This window comes from Phalacrocorax carbo, chromosome 19 (genome assembly GCF_963921805.1).
Source record: "Phalacrocorax carbo chromosome 19, bPhaCar2.1, whole genome shotgun sequence".
Lineage (NCBI taxonomy): Eukaryota > Metazoa > Chordata > Aves > Suliformes > Phalacrocoracidae > Phalacrocorax > Phalacrocorax carbo.
In genome coordinates, this window is record NC_087531.1 from 3,452,722 (window position 1) to 3,473,273 (window position 20,552).

At 44.6% G+C, this 20,552-nt stretch overlaps 1 protein-coding gene across 3 annotated transcripts in view; it reads right to left on the bottom strand.

Annotated features, from left to right (window-relative positions):
• KDM4B (lysine demethylase 4B) overlaps positions 1-20,552 on the bottom strand; it is a 109,090-nt gene that overhangs the window by 39,327 nt on the left and 49,211 nt on the right. For all 3 annotated transcript variants that reach the window (XM_064469607.1, XM_064469608.1, XM_064469609.1), the window contains one exon: positions 19,588-19,725. In XM_064469607.1, coding sequence (XP_064325677.1) covers positions 19,588-19,725 — 138 coding nt within the window. The remainder of the gene's footprint in view (positions 1-19,587; positions 19,726-20,552) is intronic.

Sequence of the window (20,552 nt, forward strand, 5' to 3'; positions counted from 1 at the left end):
GTCTCACAAAAACGCAAAGTATACACAGATTATCAAGTATCCACATACTGAGCTATCTGGATGCTCTTCAGACTGCTATTCAGAGAAATGGCACTGTGGGCTGCAATCTCCAGCACACCACAACACCAGAAGCCCGCAGTAGCCAAGTTCCTTTCTTCACACAAATCTAACATGATGTATATTTATATTTCAATTTTAATTTAATTTCATTGCTTTCACACTAGCAAGCATGAATAATTTACAAAGCCTCTTTCCTTTGGGGCTTCTTCCGGACCATACAGTTGTATTTCCTCGGCTGCTGCGGTTGTGTCACATTCACGTTCCCATAACGGCTGGGGTATTTTTCCACACCCTTCCCTCAGACCCAGCTTAGCACACACAGATCCTGCTTGATACAGCTGATGCTTCCAATACAACTGCAAAAGGGAACGTGCATGAGTGTGGGAGAGGTGGGAGAGGGAGGAGAATGGGGGAGATCAAAGGAGGAGACTGCGGTAAAGAAGGGCAAGGAATTTCCTTTGCAATTAACTACCTGCTCTGTTCCATCAGAGCAGGACAAAACCAGCAAGCTTGTGTTTCCCTGTCAATGATACCCACTTCCATGTATTGCCCCCTTCCATATACACAGAGTCATATTTCTTTCCAAGTATTTAATTGTAGTCATAAACACATGTATTTCCTACAAGATACTATGTCCACAACTCCCACCTCTGTCTCTCCCTTTCCCAATTTCTGCAGAACGTGTCCTTCCATATTCCATTTCCCCCCTCAAATTCTAACACTTTAGCATGCCATTATTATTGAATTTTAAAGAAACAAACACAATAGAATTAATATGTCTACACTTAAAATCACCACTAAGGAGAGATAAGAAACCTCATTTCCTTTATGTGAGCCAAAACTGAACCACAAAGCCCCAACTCAGGTAGTCACAGAGCTCCTACACATCAGTAGACCCATGAAAGATTTAAGAGCGATATGGTCACCCAAAGCACAGACCGTGACTAAATGGCAACATGAAGGATATGCCTGTCACGTCAAAATGGCAGGTGAGAAATTTAAGGAACTCTGAGATCTAATCCAATATCTTCCCGTCTCTCCTCTGTCATTCCCCGTTCGGTAGCCAGACGGCCACACCAAACTGCTTGGAACAGCAAGGCTGTCAGAGCGACAGATCGAACAACAGAATATTCATAACTTGCATCTCCAAGGATCAACTGCAAGTCCTGAAAATGGGGGTGGGGAAAAAAAACCCCAAACCAAAAATCATAACAGTTTTAGGGCTAGCTCTTTGCCTTTGGTTATAGAGGATCCGAGACCCGAAACAGCAATGAGAGCAGCTTCCATGTTCACCAAATCTGCAGGAACTTAATTTGTTCCATCTTCTGACGGCTTTTTCTAGGCTCATCTCTGCTTTTTCATAAGCTAACGCCTTTGCTACCCATACAGGATAAGAACACACAAAGGCAACTTGCAATCTAAGCACATGCAAAAATACTATAAGGAAATGCACAGAGCAAAGCACTTTTCAGACACAAACCCCAACATTCTTCCTCTACTTATTGTTATCTGCTACTCAGAGTTGGAGACTGTGGTAAAATATCTGACCACACCAGGAACCCTGTCTCATCAATTACAATTCAAAGACTGATAGTGGGAAATTTGTGGCTACTGAATGCGATACCATTATCTTATTTCCTAGATTTTTAAAAAAAATAAAAACACTAATAAGTCTATATAAAATAACAGTCACATAAAAAGACTGTCTCCTTGCAGTAATAAAATGAAATGATATATGGAAAAATGCAGCCTCATTCAACTTCAACCTTCAGCATCATTTTTGTAAGGATATTTCCCTCACTTCGCAGCTATTAACAGTAAACTGAACCCCATCTGTTACATAACACATAAAAAGTTAATGTAAAATAACCCTTCTCCGTTATGTAGAAATAGTCACAAAAATGATTTATTTAAATTGGCACCTGTGGTTCTCATGGAAAACCCCCTCACATTTAGATGAAATCAGGGCCCACTGCGCAGTTGTTGAAGACTCTGCCAGCCCTCCCATTTTGCCTTAATGGAAACTTAAATGCAAGAAAACCTAACATGCTCAAAGTCGGAACTCTTTCAGCTATTATGCTGCTCTTAAATGCCAGCCCAAAATCTTTGCTAACAGCTTTTGTATCTGCTTTTTCATAACAATGAAGCCTAAAAGTAAGTTACTGAGAAAGACAGACAGTTACGTTCAAAAGGCAGCTGAGAAATTCTTGCAGTATATTATAGAAACACATATTGCTAATGCAGACAACGCTCCTAACCTTCTCTCCGTAAATTTCCACGACAAGATATCAAGTTTCAGCCTTTGGAAGAAACACAAAGTCCTCCTCCCAGTGCAATACTCAAACTGCAATCCAATTTGTTACCGGATTACAGACATGTTACTTGAGATCTATTTAACAGTCATCCGATATGACAGAATAAACTAGTTTGGGCTCCAGTTTACTTTTCCTTCCCCTCAGCCCAAAGCTACGTTTCCACTCAGACGCTGTACAGCAATGCTCTCACGGATAGCCAAGTTTTCCAAAGTGACAAAGGCACATCAATTGCAAGAACGTGCCTGAAAGATGAGTGGCAGGTATTCTGCAAGTAAATGAGGAGTTAAACTTTGAGAAGAAGGAGAAAAACCTAAAATGCATAGTTTGTGTGTTTAACGGTTGGTAGTCAAAAGCTTGTAGGAAAGAAGATGAGTCTTGACCCCCTGTTTCTAGTGTAATTACCAGCATTGCCGTAAGTCTCAACAACAAACCAATTCATTAGGAAACCCACTGGAAATCCTCTACAGAGTTTCATAAACAAAACAATTAGGCAAAGATTTCCAAGGACTCTCCCTGGTCCCTGGCTGCAGGGCACGCTTTCTCCTGGTGTGCTTCCTTGACTTGCTTCCATAATGTTCCATGCGGATTTTATTGGGTAGAAGAGTTGGGTAAGTGCAAGTGGTGTTAGCTGGGGAGTCAATTTGCCCTGCTCCGCTCCCATCTGTAATAGGAGGATTCTGGTTCAAGATCTAATATAAAATGCTATGTGACATGCTTCATTTTAGGCAAATAAAATAACCCATCCCAGGGGGCATCAGGCTTCTGCTGAGATGGTGCAAGATTATTTTTTTTTGCCCCAAAGCTATTTTGCAGCCTCTGCCAGAATTCTTTACCTTTTACTATTCTGTAGGCCACACCTGCAAGGATGCCAACTACTCCTGAATCCATCCCAAATATATTCAATCCTCATTCCTGCAGGACAAACACAACCACAGCTAAAGGTCAGTCAGGGGGAGGATCAGCTCAGTGGGGTCCTGAGTTACATCTCAGATAAGGCTGAAAGGACAGATAAGGAAATTCAGTGCTCTCAACAGCGCTACAAGGAGGGGAGTCAATGAAGTACCAGTTCCTTTCTGTTTTCACATGCTCATTCCAGTACAAGGGATAAACAAAATAGGACTCTTATCCAGTGGTCATGATGTAGCCTACAGTGAACATCATTCTGAGGTTATCTCAAGGTATTATTTCTTCCACATCATAAACTTGCAGTTGGTGAAAGCAGCCTACCACCGACCACTGCCGTTTGCAGAAGCCATGTCATTTCTGCAGGTCAGCACCCTGTGTTCATGCGTTAAGCAAGCAGCGAGCACGAACTGACGTGGCTTGGCGGAGATCCACAGCTCTGAAGTGACAGACGCACCAGACAATTCCTGCTAAGTGAGTAAACCTCCCCTTTATCTTCCTGTTTGGTCATCTGCTTGTTATTCAGTTCTTTTTTAAAAGAAAGCTGAATGCTGTGGTGTATTACACACCTGTACAGCAGCAGATGAAAATCCACCATTTTGTATCCCATGTACAACCACCAAGACCTATAGGCAGTTTGTAGAAACATGAATAATTATGTTTGGTGGCATATGAAGTGTCAGTATCTGTGGGGAACTATAGGATTGAATCAGTATGTGTGTTTCAAGATAAGTTGTTTGAGATAGAAAGCGGGCTGGAGGATTATGGGTATGCGATGGAATTAGCTTGACTACAGACCCGCCGCACAGACCCGCTGATGGAAAATTACAGAGAATCTGCAAGTCACTAAAAAGGAGGAAGAAAGGCAAAAGACATTTCTACTTTGAGAGCAAACGATAAAACAAGAACAAGGAACTTCAGAACTAGACTGCTTGCTAAGGAAGAATCGTAACCCGTGACATTAACTAAGCAGTTATTGAAGCTTGTTTACAAGAGCATATAAAAGCGCAGTGACTTAAAAATAAAGTTGAAGCTTGCTCTATCACTCACATTGAGTTGGCTGCTTGCTTTCCTCGCTCACCGCAAGTATCTGAAGTGACAACCCAAGTTCTGCTTCTAGCACACTCTGAAGTTCTTTCCCCTGGGAATAACGAGTATTCAGTAACATTTTTCAAAAGTGTCATGGTTTCAGCTGGGAGGGGAGGGGGCACAGCTAAGAGAGCTGATTCAAACTGACCAAAGGGATATTCCATATCATGTAACGTCATGCCCAGTATGCTAGCTGGGAGGGGCTGGCCGGGGGAGGGAGGGAGCAATTGCGGCTTGGGGACGGGCAGCGTCGGTCGGCGGGTGGTGAGCGGTTGTATTGTTCATGTTTCTGTGGGTTTTTTTTCCTGTTTTCCCTTTCCCTTCCTTTTCCCTTTTATTATATTAACATTATTGTCATTATTATCATAATCATTTATCATTATCATTTTATTGTAATCATTAAACTGTGCTTAGCTCAACCCACAAGTTCTTTTGCTCGTCCGATTCTCTTCCCCATCCCACAGGGGTGGGGGGGGGGGTGAGCGAGCGGCTGCATGGTGTTCAGTTGCCAGCTGAGGCTGAACCACGACAGTCTATTTTTGGCGCCCAACGTGGGGCACGAAGGGTTTGAGATAATAACAGTTGCTGGTCACAGCATTGATTCATCTGCTCGCAGTATTAGTTTGTCCAGTCTTTACCATGCTGATTGTAAAGTACATGTTAAAACTTGCTGTTGGTTTTGTCAGTTGGCTGTGCTCTGCAGTGATTAGAGATATTTTGCCTAGGAGACTTGTTATTAAAACACTGGCCTTGACTGTTATCGGTTATTTAGGTTTTGCATGGAAGCCGTTACTGTACTACAGCTACCACCTCATGGAGGCAATTAGCAATTATACCTCCTCCTCTGAGGAGTTTTTTATGGAGGAAATACAGAATGGCACTGTAGCTACCATCTTATGTAATGTCTCCTCCTTCATTACAACAACTTTTCAGTATCTTGAACATCCTTGTGTAGTTAAGATACATCTGTTGATATTGCTTTGGCAGGTGGTATCAGATCTGTCTAAGGTTAGTAAGCAAGTTAAGAATATAATCCAGAGATCTGTCCCAAGGCTCGATAGCTATGCGTGGCAGGGTATGTGGGAAAGTATGGGCAAATGCCTAAGACGGTGGGCACCCCCCGTGGTGTGGGACTTCACCCCCGAACAAGTGCAGAATCCTGAAAAATTAGTAGAACATTTGGAGGAAGTATGTTGTCACCCTGGCAATTCCAGAGAGATACAAATCACTGCAATGTGCTGGGGCCTAGCTCATGCCTATCGAGCCCTATTTAACACTATTCAGTACCCCCAAGGGAAAGAGAAGGGAGCTACTCCAACCCCAGTGACAAGCACTGTGGCCACCCAACCCCCTACAACAGATACTGCAGCTACTCCAACCCCAGAGAAGCATTGCGGCCACCCAACCCGCCACAACAGATACTGCAGCTACTCCAACCCCAGTGACAAGCACTGTGGCCACCCAACACGCCACGACAGATACTGCAGCTGCTCCAACCCCGGTGACGAGCACGGCGGCCACTCAAACCCCCACGACAGGCACTGCAGCTACTCAAACCCCAGTGCCAAGCATTGCAGCTAAACCAGAGGACCAACCTGTGCCAGTATCAGTCGCCCCTATACGCAAGAAGAAATCATGGAAGAGAAGGTCAACTCGTTTAGAAAGAGATTACGAGGAACCAGGGCCATCACGAGAAGAGGAGGAGGAGGAGGAAGCATGTGTACAAGAAACGGAAACTACCCAATATCTATCCTTGAGTGAGTTGCGGGATATACGGAAAGATTTCGGGCGTCATTCAGGTGAGCACGTTATCACCTGGCTGCTCCGATGCTGGGATAATGGGGCCAGTAGTTTGGAATTAGAGGGGAAGGAAGCCAAACAACTGGGATCCCTCTCTAGGGAAGGGGGCATTGATAAAGCAATTGGAAAAGGAACACAAGCCCTCAGCCTCTGGAGGCGGCTCCTGTCCGCAGTGAGAGAGAGGTATCCCTTCAAAGAAGATATTGTATTTCGCCTAGGAAAATGGATGACCATGGAGAAAGGCATTCAGCATCTAAGGGAATTAGCCGTGCTTGAGGTGGTTTATGGTGACCTGGACGATCAACGGTCCTCCAAAGATCCAGATGAAGCTGAGTGCACACGACCCATGTGGCGGAAGTTTGTACGGAGCGCACCATCCTCGTATGCAAACTCATTGGCAGTGATGTCCTGGAAAGATGACGAGACACCAACGGTGGCTGAGTTGATTGATAGACTCCAGGAATATGAAGCGAATCTCTCTTCCTCGCTCGTCTCTGCTGTTGAGAAACTGTCCCGAGAGTTCCAGCAACTCAAAGAAGATAGGTCCTACTCCCCACCAGTACGGACCAGTATCTCAGCCATTAGGAGTAATCGTCCCTTGGCTCAAGAGAAGGGATACACACGACGGGGCACCCTATGGTTTTACCTGCGTGATCACGGAGAGGACATGAAGAAGTGGGATGGAAAACCTACCTCAGCCTTAGAGGCACGGGTACGTGAGCTGCAAGGGAGAACAATTACTCAGGGGAGTTTCTCCAGGAGAGCTGCTGCTCCAGTTTCCCGTAAGCAATTCTCCAGACAGAGGAGCAGAAGTGCTGATGGCCTGACTGATCTTAACAGAGACACCCGTGATTCATATTTACCAGGAGTGATGAATACTATGATCAGGACTAGGGGGGCCCTGCCTCCAGCCAGGTGGAGGAAAGGGATAACCGGGTTTACTGGACTGTGTGGATCCGATGGCCTGGCACATCTGACCCACAGGAATATAGAGCTTTAGTGGACACCGGCGCACAGTGCACCTTAATGCCATCAAACTATATAGGGGCAGAACCCATCAGCATTGCTGGAGTGACAGGGGGATCCCAAGAGCTAACTGTATTGGAGGCCGAAGTGAGCCTCACTGGGAATGAGTGGCAAAAGCACCCCATTGTGACTGGCCCAGAGGCTCCGTGCATCCTTGGCATAGACTGCCTCAGGAGAGGGTATTTCAAGGACTCAAAAGGTTACAAGTGGGGTTTTGGTGTAGCCGCCTTGGAGACGGCGGAAACTAAACAGCTGTCTACCTTGCCCGGTCTCTCGAAGGACCCTTCTGTTGTGGGGTTGCTGAAGGTCAAAGTACAACAGGTGCCAATTGCCACCACAACAGTGCACCGGCGGCAATATCGCACCAACAGAAACTCTCTGATCCCCATCCACGGGCTCATTCGTCGACTGGAGAGCCAAGGAGTCATCAGTAAGACCCACTCACCTTTTAACAGTCCCATATGGCCAGTGCAGAAGTCTAATGGAGAGTGGAGACTAACAGTAGACTACCATGGCCTGAATGAAGTCACTGCACCGTTGAGTGCTGCTGTGCCAGACATGCTAGAACTTCAATATGAACTGGAGTCCAAGGCAGCCAAGTGGTATGCCACAATTGATATTGCTAATGCATTCTTCTCAATCCCTCTGGCAGCAGAGTGCAGGCCACAGTTTGCTTTCACATGGAGGGGCGTCCAGTACACCTGGAATCGACTGCCCCAGGGGTGGAAACACAGCCCTACCATTTGCCATGGACTGATCCATAATGCTTTGGAACAAGGTGGAGCTCCCGAACACCTACAATACATTGATGACATCATTGTGTGGGGCAACACAGCAGAAGAAGTTTTTGAGAAAGGAGAGAAAATAGTCCAAATCCTCCTGAAAGCTGGTTTTGCCATAAAACAAAGTAAGGTGAAGGGACCCGCACGAGAAATCCAGTTCTTAGGAATCAAATGGCAAGATGGTCGTCGTCAGATCCCCATGGATGTGATCAACAAAATAGCAGCCATGTCTCCACCAACCAGCAAAAAGGAAACACAAGCTTTCTTGGGCGTTGTGGGTTTTTGGAGAATGCATATTCCAAATTACAGTCTGATCGTAAGCCCTCTCTATCAAGTGACCAGGAAAAAGAATGATTTCAAATGGGGCCCTGAACAACAACAAGCCTTTGAACAGATGAAACGAGAAATAGTTCATGCAGTAGCTCTCGGGCCAGTCCGGGCAGGACAAGATATAAAAATGTGCTCTACACTGCAGCTGGGGAGAATGGCCCTACCTGGAGCCTCTGGCAGAAAGCACATGGGGAGACCCGAGGTCGACCCCTAGGGTTTTGGAGTCGGGGATACAGAGGGTCCGAAGCCCGCTATACTCCAACTGAAAAAGAGATATTGGCAGCATATGAAGGGGTCCGAGCTGCTTCAGAAGTGGTTGGTACTGAAGCACAGTTGCTCCTGGCACCCCGACTGCCAGTGCTGGGCTGGATGTTCAGAGGGAACATCCCCTCCACACACCATGCAACTGATGCTACGTGGAGTAAATGGGTTGCACTGATCACCCAGCGGGCTCGAGTAGGAAACCCCAGTCACCCAGGAATCTTGGAAGTGATTATGGACTGGCCAGAAGGCAAAGACTTTGGAATATCACCAGAGGAGGAGGTGACACGTGCTGAAGAAGCCCCACTGTATAACACACTGCCAGAAGATGAAAAGCAGTATGCCCTGTTCACTGATGGGTCCTGTCGCCTTGTGGGAAAGCACCGGAGATGGAAGGCTGCTGTATGGAGTCCTACACAACAAGTAGCAGAAACTGCTGAAGGAGAAGGTGAATCGAGCCAGTTTGCAGAAGTAAAGGCCATCCAGCTGGCCTTAGACATTACTGAACGGGAAAAGTGGCCAGTGCTCTATCTCTATACTGATTCCTGGATGGTGGCAAATGCCCTGTGGGGCTGGCTACAGCAGTGGAAGCAAAGCAACTGGCAGCGCAGAGGCAAACCCATCTGGGCTGCCACATTGTGGCAAGATATTGCTGCCCGGGTAGAGAACCTGGTTGTAAAGGTACGGCATGTGGATGCTCACGTCCCCAAGAGTCGGGCCACTGAAGAACATCGAAACAACCAGCAGGTGGATCAGGCTGCCAAGATTGAAGTGGCTGAGGTGGATCTGGACTGGCAACATAAGGGTGAACTATTTCTAGCTCGGTGGGCCCATGACACCTCAGGCCATCAAGGGAGAGATGCAACATACAGGTGGGCTCGTGATCGAGGGGTGGACTTGACCATGGACGTTATTGCGCAGGTTATCCATGAATGTGAAACATGCGCTGCAATCAAGCAAGCGAAGCAGGTAAAGCCTCTGTGGTATGGGGGACGATGGCTGAAATATAAATATGGGGAGGCCTGGCAAATTGACTATATCACACTCCCACAGACCCGCCAAGGCAAGCGCCATGTTCTCACCATGGTAGAAGCAACCACCGGCTGGCTGGAAACATATCCCGTCCCCCATTCCACTGCCCGGAACACTATCCTGGGTCTCGAAAAACAAGTCCTGTGGCGACATGGCACCCCAGAGAGAATTGAGTCAGACAATGGGACTCATTTCCAAAATAACCTCATAGACACCTGGGCCAAAGAGCACAGCATTGAGTGGGTGTATCACATCCCCTATTCATGCACCAGCCTCTGGGAAAATCGAAAGATACAATGGACTATTAAAGATGACACTGAGAGCAATGGGGGGTGGAACATTTAAACACTGGGATACACATTTAGCAAAAGCCACCTGGTTAGTCAACACGAGGGGATCTGCCAGGCGAGCTGGCCCTGCCCAATCAGAATCCTTACGTACTGTGGAAGGGGATAGAGTCCCTGTAGTGCACATAAAAAATATGCTGGGCAAGACAGTCTGGGTTATTCCTGCTTCCAGCAGAGGCAAACCCACTCGTGGGATTGCGTTTGCTCGAGGACCTGGGTGCACTTGGTGGGTGATGCGGGAGGATGGAGGAGTCCGGTGTGTACCTCAGGGGGATTTAATTTTGGGTGAAAACAGCCAATGAACTGAATAATATGCTGTTAATTGCTATATGATGTTGTATGTCATCACTACTATGGTTGCATCAATGGAATGTTATCATGGTGGGAATCTCCCAATTAATAATAATAGCAAATGAACTTTCAATGGAACCGAGCAAAGTGCAGCAGTGAGAGAACAAGAACTACTAGTGCAGCGGTGATGGAACAAGGACTGACATGCAACAATCTGACCCCACGCACACCGCCTCTCTGAAGGACCCTTACAAGAGATGAAATCCAAAGTCATGGACTAAATGAACTCAATGGACATTTCACAGGCATTTTACAGGGGTGTTCCATAGACTAGTGGAATGATAAATGAAAAATCTGTATAGATATATATATATATTGTTAAAGGATGAGAAGATGGATAGGGATTATTGAATTTGTACTGAATAGTATGGGACCTGAGCATGATGTCAATGATATGGAATAAGGGGTGGATACTGTCATGGTTTCAGCTGGGATAGAGTTAATTTTCTTCACTCTAGCTGGTATAGTGCTATGCTTTGAAATTAGCATGGAAAAAAAAACCTGTTGAGATAACACACAGATGTTTAGGCTGTTGCTGGGTAGCACTTATACTAGTCAAGGACATGTCTAGCCTCCCATGCTCTGCTGGGTGCACAAGAAGCTGGGAGGGGAGGGGGCACAGCTAAGAGAGCTGATTCAAACTGACCAAAGGAATATTCCATATCATGTAACGTCATGCCCAGTATGCTAGCTGGGAGGGGCTGGCCGGGGGAGGGAGGGAGCAATTGCGGCTTGGGGACGGGCAGCGTCGGTCGGCGGGTGGTGAGCGGTTGTATTGTTCATGTTTCTGTGGGTTTTTTTTCCTGTTTTCCCTTTCCCTTCCTTTTCCCTTTTATTATATTAACATTATTGTCATTATTATCATAATCATTTATCATTATCATTTTATTGTAATCATTAAACTGTGCTTAGCTCAACCCACAAGTTCTTTTGCTCGTCCGATTCTCTTCCCCATCCCACAGGGGTGGGGGGGGGGGTGAGCGAGCGGCTGCGTGGTGTTCAGTTGCCAGCTGAGGCTGAACCACGACAGATACAAAGCTGAAAATGTATGTTTTGCAACTCCAAATGCCACAACTTAGAATCAAGGGAGGTTGATGTATAAATAAAGGAGGCAACAAGTTGTATATCAATCCTGAAGGAAAGAACGTCAGGACCCCTCTGAAAAGCACACACCAAATGAAGCGCTTCTGTCTCTTTCCTGTAACAGTCGAGACCTACCTGCACGTATTTTTGAAGCACTTAGAGTCAGCGAGTACAGAGCAGAAGCAAGATCTGATTCCTGATGACTGACACTAGGAAGCGCACAGCTGTGAGCCACCCCACGAAACCCCTGAAACCGCTAACTGCCACTAGGGAACCAGGCCCTCAGGAAAAGCAAATTAAAGCAAAATGGAGTTTAAAAAAAAGTAAACGAGGCTGTTCATAAGCAATCTACTCTCACTGCACTATAATAAAAATGGGCTTTATTTTTAAAAGTGTTCTTCGTGCACAAGCAAAGAGGCAGAAGGGTAAAAAACGTTGCCTTTCAGTACACTGGAGGAATTTCTGTAGAGGCCATCAAACAGGAAAGGTACCTGATAAGAACATGTAATGTCAATTCACAGCTACTTCACACTTTTACGCTGCCTTTCAGAGTTCTACCATCACCATTTCTGCAGTTCTTGAACAGAATGCACTATTTAGTTATTTATTCTTAGGTGGAATGTAAGACTCTCTTCTTCGTATCTATGTCCTCACGTGTCACCCCTGAGGCAATTCCAACGGAGCAGCACCAGCTGCACAGCAAAGCACAATGCTCAGGCAGCTTTAAAAGAGATTTTTTGATGGCCTTGCCATACTAGCATCCCCAAAGCCAGATGACCCTTAAGCCTTCGCTCTGCCACATGAATGATTGGAGCTGGTAGACCTTATCAGGAGCTCCTGTGCAACAGAGAAGCTGAACGAATAAGCTGCAGGGAGCACATTCTTCACATCGCTATTTACTGCGGCTACAAAGCACACCACAACCTCCACACTATAAATCACAGGGTTAGTGAGGCAGAGAGAGAATGGGAGACTGTGTCAACCCAGCAACATCAGGACTGTGTGTGTTCAGGGCAGCTTTCCATCCCAGAGATCCAGCAGTTTCCATCGCAGGCTCTTGGAGCCACCCTGAGCTGACAAAGTCATTACTACGCAGCAATCCAAAAGTCAAGAACAGCATGCTTTACACCTTGCAGTAATTAAGCCAAAGTAAATTAGGCTGAGTAGCATGAGTAAGCCTAGTCTGTTTAAAAATGTTTAAAACACCCCGGATCCTCCCCCAGTTCAGTGCTCTGAGGGTTACACCAACCACTGAGCAGACAGGGAGGCGAGCTGCCTGAACTCATCGCTGCCCCAGCTGCCTGCTCCGAGGTAGAAATGTCCCATTTGCTGTGTGAATCAAGTCTTGAACAGTTTATAATTACATTCGGGATTTAAAATGAGTTTCTCAGGTGCCCTTTCTCAAGGGCAGGACATCCCGAAGGGGCAGGCCAGGTACCTACTCAGCACCCATCCACCCGCACGGACATCAGTCGTTGGGTCCAGCGGCAGCCAGGCACCCCGAGGACTGAAAGCCTGGAAGCCTCCAGAGTGTTTTTTCTGCTGACAGAAGTGCAAGTGTTCTTCCTTCATTAACAAAAATGATGACAAGCAACCTCCCAGTCAGTACACTTCAGAAGGGCATCTTGGAGGAGAGCTGATAAAATGAAGCTCCATGACAGTGTCAGAAAAGTAACTGTCTCCTTTCCACTTCAGCATGAAAAACACTAAAATTTCCTCTTCATCGCATAGGCTCAGTGCTTGGTGGAGAGTAAGGTGTTAGGGATGTTTACAAATAGCAGAAAGAAATAAGCACTAAAAAAGTGGAAGATTTTGTACAAGAGCAGTTTTTGAATCTGTCTTACAAAAATAAACTATGGAAATTATTTTCCTTACTAGAATTTTTTTAAAGTATTCTAAGCTTAAAAGGTCTAATTAGAATCAGTGAAGACAAACACAAAGTACTGCAAAAACACAGTTCTAATTTCCCTTATTTCAGAGACCAATTTTACAGTATTACCAGTTTCTGCAAAAACCTCACGAATTATCTTTTCTTGGAAAATAGGGACATGTTGTAAGAAAACCAATTAACATCTGAATCGTAAGAAATAAGCTTCAATTTTACAACAAAAATTATATGCTAGACAACTTTAAATCACAAATACTCCAAACGTAAATTTGAGATGTTATTTCAATATTATACAAAAAAAAACCAACCATGGTGGGAGAGTGTTCAGAAGCAATAAGCTATGGAATGTGGGGAGCCTAGCCCGGGAATGGCTAGCAGAAAGAAGGCATTGAAGTAGAAAAGCAGGCTCAGAGTTAGAGCAACCTTGGGCCCAGCTGTTGGTCGACAGAGGAATGTGAGGCCAGCTGGTGTTTTACAAGGGAGTGTGAGCCCAGCTGCTGTTGACCGGTAAAGGAGTGTGAGAAACAAGTAACTGCTAATTGCAAGGCTGAACACAAGAGATAAGCATGGGAGGAGTTGGCATCTACCTCCCAGCCAAGGATGAGCTATGCTTTTGCAAATAGGTATGAGCTAATTTACGAACGGTATAAAAGATATTTGCTAATTGCCAATAAACGAGACTTGCTGATCATCATCGGATGGTGCTTGTCTTCCGCTGGTTTTCCGTCAATGGAAAAGGCCACAGTCTGCGATACAAAAGGCACCTCTCCAAGATGCCTTTATATATCAGTAAAATCCAAACAGAAGAGCCTTACTTGTCCTCCCCTTCTCCCCAGGGAAATGACTAAGCAGCAGAGCAGGACTGAACTGCACCGGAGCGGAGGTCTGTCTGGGAATACTGCGCAGGGTGAGGTGAAGGCTACTTATTTCAGAACATAAGATGTAGGATTTGGGAAGGAAGGGCAGACTTGACCCCATTTTATATTGAGATAGATAATTCCAGCACTACCTCTGGAGTAAACAGGAGATAAAATGAAGGTACGAAAATGTCAACCAATAGTAACACAGATGTTATCGTCCAGAAGTGTCCACTATTAATATACAGGAAAGTGCAAGAAATTGCTCCCTTCCCATCCACTTATTTCCAGTCCAGTTTGCAAAAGAAATAGAAAAGCCGACCTGTGAGGCACACTTGACTCTTATAAAATTGTGCACTCTGAAAGCGCCTTTTTGAGTACCAGGAGACTTACAGGCCACCTTGACTTCAGGAAGGACACTTTACTAAAACACTTGGCTTTAAAAGGGTTGTTTAGTCAAATACACAGCTAATACAGCCCTCTGACTGTCGATGGCTGCATCCAAGAGTTTTCAGAAAAAAGGCAAATCAAAACAGTAATGCAGAAAGGAGCTGCAGGCTCATGTAGCGAAACAAAAAGGGAAAAAAACACTGATGGTAAGGAATGAAAATTATCATTCACTGCCTTTCATGCACCAGGCCTTCTTCAACAGCCAAACAGAAAAAAGAACATGACAAAGAGTTAGTGGAAGACAAATGACTGACAAACTCCAACTATGGAGTACAAAGGAAAATATTTCTCCCTAATTTTCCAGGCTCTGCCTATGCAGGTAAACACTAACTGCAGTATAGACAAATAAACCCATCCCTACTCAACTGTATTATTTAATCAGTAATGTTAAGGTCTAAAGCAAAGCAGTCAGGTTACAGCTGACTCCTGCAATATTGTACCAGTATCTCCAACACTACAAAACCCCTTTTAACTCCTTTCTTCTCAATCTCTTTTTACTTTGCACTCCATAACTGAACCCTCACGCTAGCCAAATAGGACTGTATCTCAGAAAGAGCATTCCCTGATCTGCAAAGAATGCTGAAATGAATTCCCATCACGTATTTGGAAAGACCTAGTGACAGCACACCAGGATTATCTACGGGGACCCCAAGATTAACTCTCTCCCACCCCGAGACAAGTAACTGACAGATGTGCTGTTCAGCCACGGGTTTTCACATGGATTCGGCGGAACAGGCAAGCTGGGGTTGGCCTCAAAGTCACCTTGACTGGAAAGAAGTCAGCTGCAACACAAGGTTCCTTGAGGACAGATGGAGACATTTACATTGACAATAAATGCGGTAACAGTTAAAGAGCTGTTAATTCTTATACTTCTGGGCACAATGTCCAGCTGTAGGCAAGACATCTATTTCCCAGTGGTACACCACCATATAATTAAAGACATGAAGTAAAGGAGAGCGTTATACCCCTCTCTGAATCTGAGATTGACATTTGCTAAGAACAGAGAGCAATCAGTCCTGAGGATTTACGCACATCGTGAGAGATGACATGAATTTTGTCTGTCACGTACCAGCACTAAGCATTGAGACTAGAGAAGCAATTATTAGAAGGATCAGCAAATCAGACTTAAGAGGCAAGCACCTGCTATAGCTAAAAAGCTGAAACAAGACCAGGGAAAACGTAGAGAGAAAGGAGGAAATTCTGCTGAACGTTTGTCTTGACCTTTGTGCCAAAAGCCATTGGCTCTCAAATTGCCCACCTGAGCCTGGGACGTGCTAAACAGAGACCGGAGGCATCTGATACTGATGAAGACACAGGTTTATTTCTGTGTATTGGCCCTATGTTCAATTAATAAAGATGTTTTCATCAATATCTTCTTATGGTTAGAAGCTACTTGTTGGCAAGGCTTACAGCTTCCATCTAAAGACACGAAACCCAGCATCACACCCTCGTTACCGTTATACATACACCCTTCACACCAACTTCTCCTAAGCAGTTCTGAAAGAGGCTCCAATACCTCTCACTAGGTTCTCAGAAAGCTTTGAACCAAAAGGGACACCTAGCTTATTCACTTGGGTATTCACCAAACCAATTTCCACTTGAGTTTTTAAGGATCTGTTCATCCTGGTTACAGGTTTACACAGATACAAGCACATTTACCCCACTACACGAGCGTATCACTCACTACACAACTCTGCAGCCATTCCTTGGTGTTTTTTGTTTTGCTAATGCTGATGCTTGTTCTACAATTAGGGCAGAACCAGGATCTAAGAAGCTGATCTTTAAACTTCAGTCTGGTTATTATGTACTTTTTATAGCCTAGGCAGGTTCTGCTGTGGTTAGCAGAACATTTCATCCATCTGGCAGGCAATTAGCATGGCTCGGTCTATGTTTCTCCGAGGTAAGCCATTACCTTCCTGTACGAGCTCTCCCTAACACTATGCCATTGACATAAATCACTCTCAGTAGAGCGGAATCCAAGTTCCAGCCGCAGGATAATGTCCAGGAGAACTTAACAACCGGCTGATTTTGAACCTCACCTTGTCACCGATCTCACGAGTACTGGTAGGACAAGACAGCGATATTGCTAACCTGAGGAAAGGAGAAGAATCACCTTCCAGACAACTGGCTTCAGTGCAGTAAGAATATGTTCCTGCAGAGTTTCCAAGAACTTTATAAATGAGTATGTGACAAGGGGTGGGGGGGGAAATCCCTGCTCGGATGTGGGCAAGGATAATCTAATTTTGCCCGAGAGCACCGAAATCAATATAGCCGTTTTTTAAATTTAGTAAACCTGCAGTAGTTAACCAAAAATCAGACTCCAGGATGTGCCTCCCCACAAATTCTCTCTCCACAAACGTGCAGGCAGCTCAAGTGTACACAATCAGGTGATATTTCATTAAGTCCCTGTTTAACTTAAAATGAGTTTTAAACAAACCTTTTGCCCTTACAGTGTAACAGCATTCATACCTCACCTGGAACCTGACAGTAAGGTATCAAAGGGTTAATTAACATGTATGCAGTGCGTGGTTTAGGCAATATTAAATGGAAATCTCTGAACAGACAAGTGTCACTGAGTGCAATAGAAATAAATTGGGCGTCTCCTTCAACACTTCAACTTTCTCTCCCTAGATTTGCTCAGAGCTCTCTATGCTGCTTGTTCAGTAATTTCACGCTACACTGCTTAACAATGTAAGCATGGAGGCTCAATCTAAAACTGCACTTCCCAAATGTCACTTGTTTGTGAACACATGGCTGAACCCAAAATTGCTTTTAATATTAGAGTGGTGCCTGCTGGCACTGCTGTAGTTAAGGGTCTGTCAGAATTTCCACAATAAACCCCATTTTCTGGGGTGTAATACCATGACCATTTGCTACAGATAAACCTGGTATACAAGGTCACAGCAGACAAACGCAATTTTTTAAATTTTCAAACCGAGTTTGCTTGGCTATTTTTGAGTTTAAGACACTTAACACTGATTGGAGGCCTCTCACGGTTCTAGGTTTTTCTTACCATCCCTTTAACACCAGGACTAATTCAAACGTACGACTCTCACCCCACCCTCCATCCGGCCCCGGAGCCTCCGGTACTGCCACAGGGTCTGGTCTACAGCCGTGATGGGATGGGAAGAGATTACAAACACCAGCGCAGGGTTCACTACTTCAACACTGGTGGGAGACAGAGAGGACAAATACGCAACTTCACAGCATGAGGATTCTTCCTCCGTGAGAATCATTTCAGTTGCCATTACTAACAAAATTTAGAGGTGTTACCCCACTGGCACAGTGAGTTCGTGTATTTTATATTTCATGGTGTATTTCATTTTTGTATTTCATGGCACAGCCACTTGCATGCCTAACAGAAGATGCTTTTACACAGCTGTAGCTTCAGAAATTAAATAATGAAATTGTTTATTTTAGTAAAGGAAAGAGCTCAAATGCCAAATTTGTTGGCTAACAGCAGAGTCCTTGGAACTATGGGCTGAATATTACTGAAAGAAGTAAAAAAGACAGATGCTTCACCTTTCAGGAATCTGATGGGCTGAGCTTGCTTTCCACAGGATGAGCTTCTCAGACACCAATTGCTGTACCATTGGATAATCAAAGACTGCCTGCAGTTGCTAAGGGCGGGATATAGAATACCAAAGAGGGGGAAAAAAGCTCCTGTGGGGTGACAACCATCTTCCTTTTCTAGTTGGGTTAATGATGTTCACTTATTAAAAGAGAAAAATCAGAAGAAACAGCATGGGGGTTTCTCTTGAGATTCTACAAGATCCCGTGAGGCCTGCAGTGCCAGAACAGCACTGGCCTCCAGAAGCAAAAAAGCGTGACTCACATTAGTCACAAAAGCAGCCACTCAGGCTGATTAACACACAACATTGATCGCTACCAAATATAATTCTCTGCAGAAAGTTTTAGCTTGGCTCAAAAACAGCTGAAGGCATTACAGCAAAAAGGTGGAGGGTTTTAAAGAGGGCACTGTCAAGGACCCCAAGATCCCAAAGCTGAGAAGAGAATGATGCCATTAGTAACCATCTACCTTTTACTACTCTCAGAATATAAGCCTTTGTAAAGTGAAAATGGACATCACTAGATTGTTCCACAGACTGAGACACAGATGTATTTGCAGCTGGTTTTCAACAGGATTCGTTTTGCCTTTTTTAAGCATTAGGATGCATTACAAAAGTTAGAGTCAAACTGAGTCGATAGAAGAAAAATAAGTGAAGGAAATATTATAAATGCTATTCTATAGTAAAAACTAAGAGTGCCTTTCTGGAAAGGAACATCTGAGCCAATTTTAAACCGCTGCCCACTGTAATAATTTCTCATTCCCCCAAAGACTTATGTGGAACTGAACCCTAATTTAAAAATTCCCAGATCCTATTGAGTCAGTTAAGCCGATCGGTTATACTTCACATTAAAAACAAGAGAATGCAGCACGCCTGCTGCCATGAAAACCATCACTGACTTCAGAACTGTCAAAAGTAACAAAACATACAAGAAATTTGCCCTAATGAGAAATCGCCACCCAAAGCCATCCCAGCATGACTCTCCTCTTCAGACTTAACTGAGAGCTTTTGTACAGTGCATAGAGAAATTCAGATATTTTCAGAAGGTTATTACCACAGTCTTATTAAAGCTTAAAAGTATTTCCAGCTTATTCCTTCCCCTTCAGTGTGTACCTAATGAATTGTATTCAGTTACATCAGTCAACGTATTCACTGTGAAATGCAATTTAGATGCATCAGAAAAGTAATCCTAACTTACTTGTCTCAGAACAACCTCTTCACAAGGTGTCCGTAGCATCTAGCACGCAAGGAAGTCATTACTATGCCCTCAAAATGACACAAGTTATCAACAGGCATAAAACAGCAACACGGCACAATGAAAGAGCGCATTGCCAAAACACTGGCACTTTCCATTTTGTTCTTAGGGGTCGGTCTCCCACTCTCATTCCTCTGTATTTCATGAGCTAGTGGTTTTAAGTAACCCTTCATCCAAACAGGCACCTACTTGGGTTGCCATTTTTCCATAGTCAATCCATCGCAAAGTGGCAAAGTTGGTAGACTCAGCACAGTTGAAGCCGTGATTGAAGCCAGCATGGTAACCATAAGGAAATGTAATCATAAACTCTCCAGCTTCCTGGGTGATCTGAAAAACAAAAATAAAAGGAAGAGATACCCACAGGTCAGTTGACACAGCTTGAGAAGAGACCTATAAAAAAAAATTCACTGGTTAAATCTCTCTCTCTCAGCTGGAGGGCAGGCAGAACAGCCACTGCCAACTCTTGGTTAAGCCTAGAACAATTTCTTGTTAACTGCAGGAAAACTGAAGTATGTGTAGTGTGGCAAATCATAATGAAGTATAATAATGAAGAAATTCCTTTCTATTAAGGAAAAAAGAAGGTTCAATGGATGAAAGGGGTCACAAGATCTGAACTATTTAGACTCACAGGCTCCAGTTACAAGAGGTCTCAGGCTGCAGCCTTCCAAAAGATCAATAAATGATTGTGACCACTTCAGCTCATGGTAAGTCCAAATCTACATTCCTGGCCCCACTGGCATGATGGTGGGAGAACTGGATTTCCCTCCTAACATGCGCTCTACATTGCAGGGTCCCATTCAAGTACACACTACCTTTCACTGTATCTCTTTCCCCACTGCATTACTCCCTTTTGTTCACCCGTAAGCCAAACAACTTAAAAATTACAGCCCACCACTTCTCTACTTAAGTAAAATTAAAACAGCAATAAGCATTACGGACATTATTAATATAAGGTTTGAAAACTCTGCAGATTATGGCTGTAATTAGAGGCCAATCAATTTGTGATGCTTCTAGAAAATCCTCTTTTTAAATCTTATGCAGAGAAGACATTGGGGAAAGAAGGAATTTCATTCCTAGAGTATGGCACAGATCAGAAGAGCAGCGGGCAGCGATAGAGCACAATTGGAGCAATCCTTCCAGTGCAGCGCTCTAGC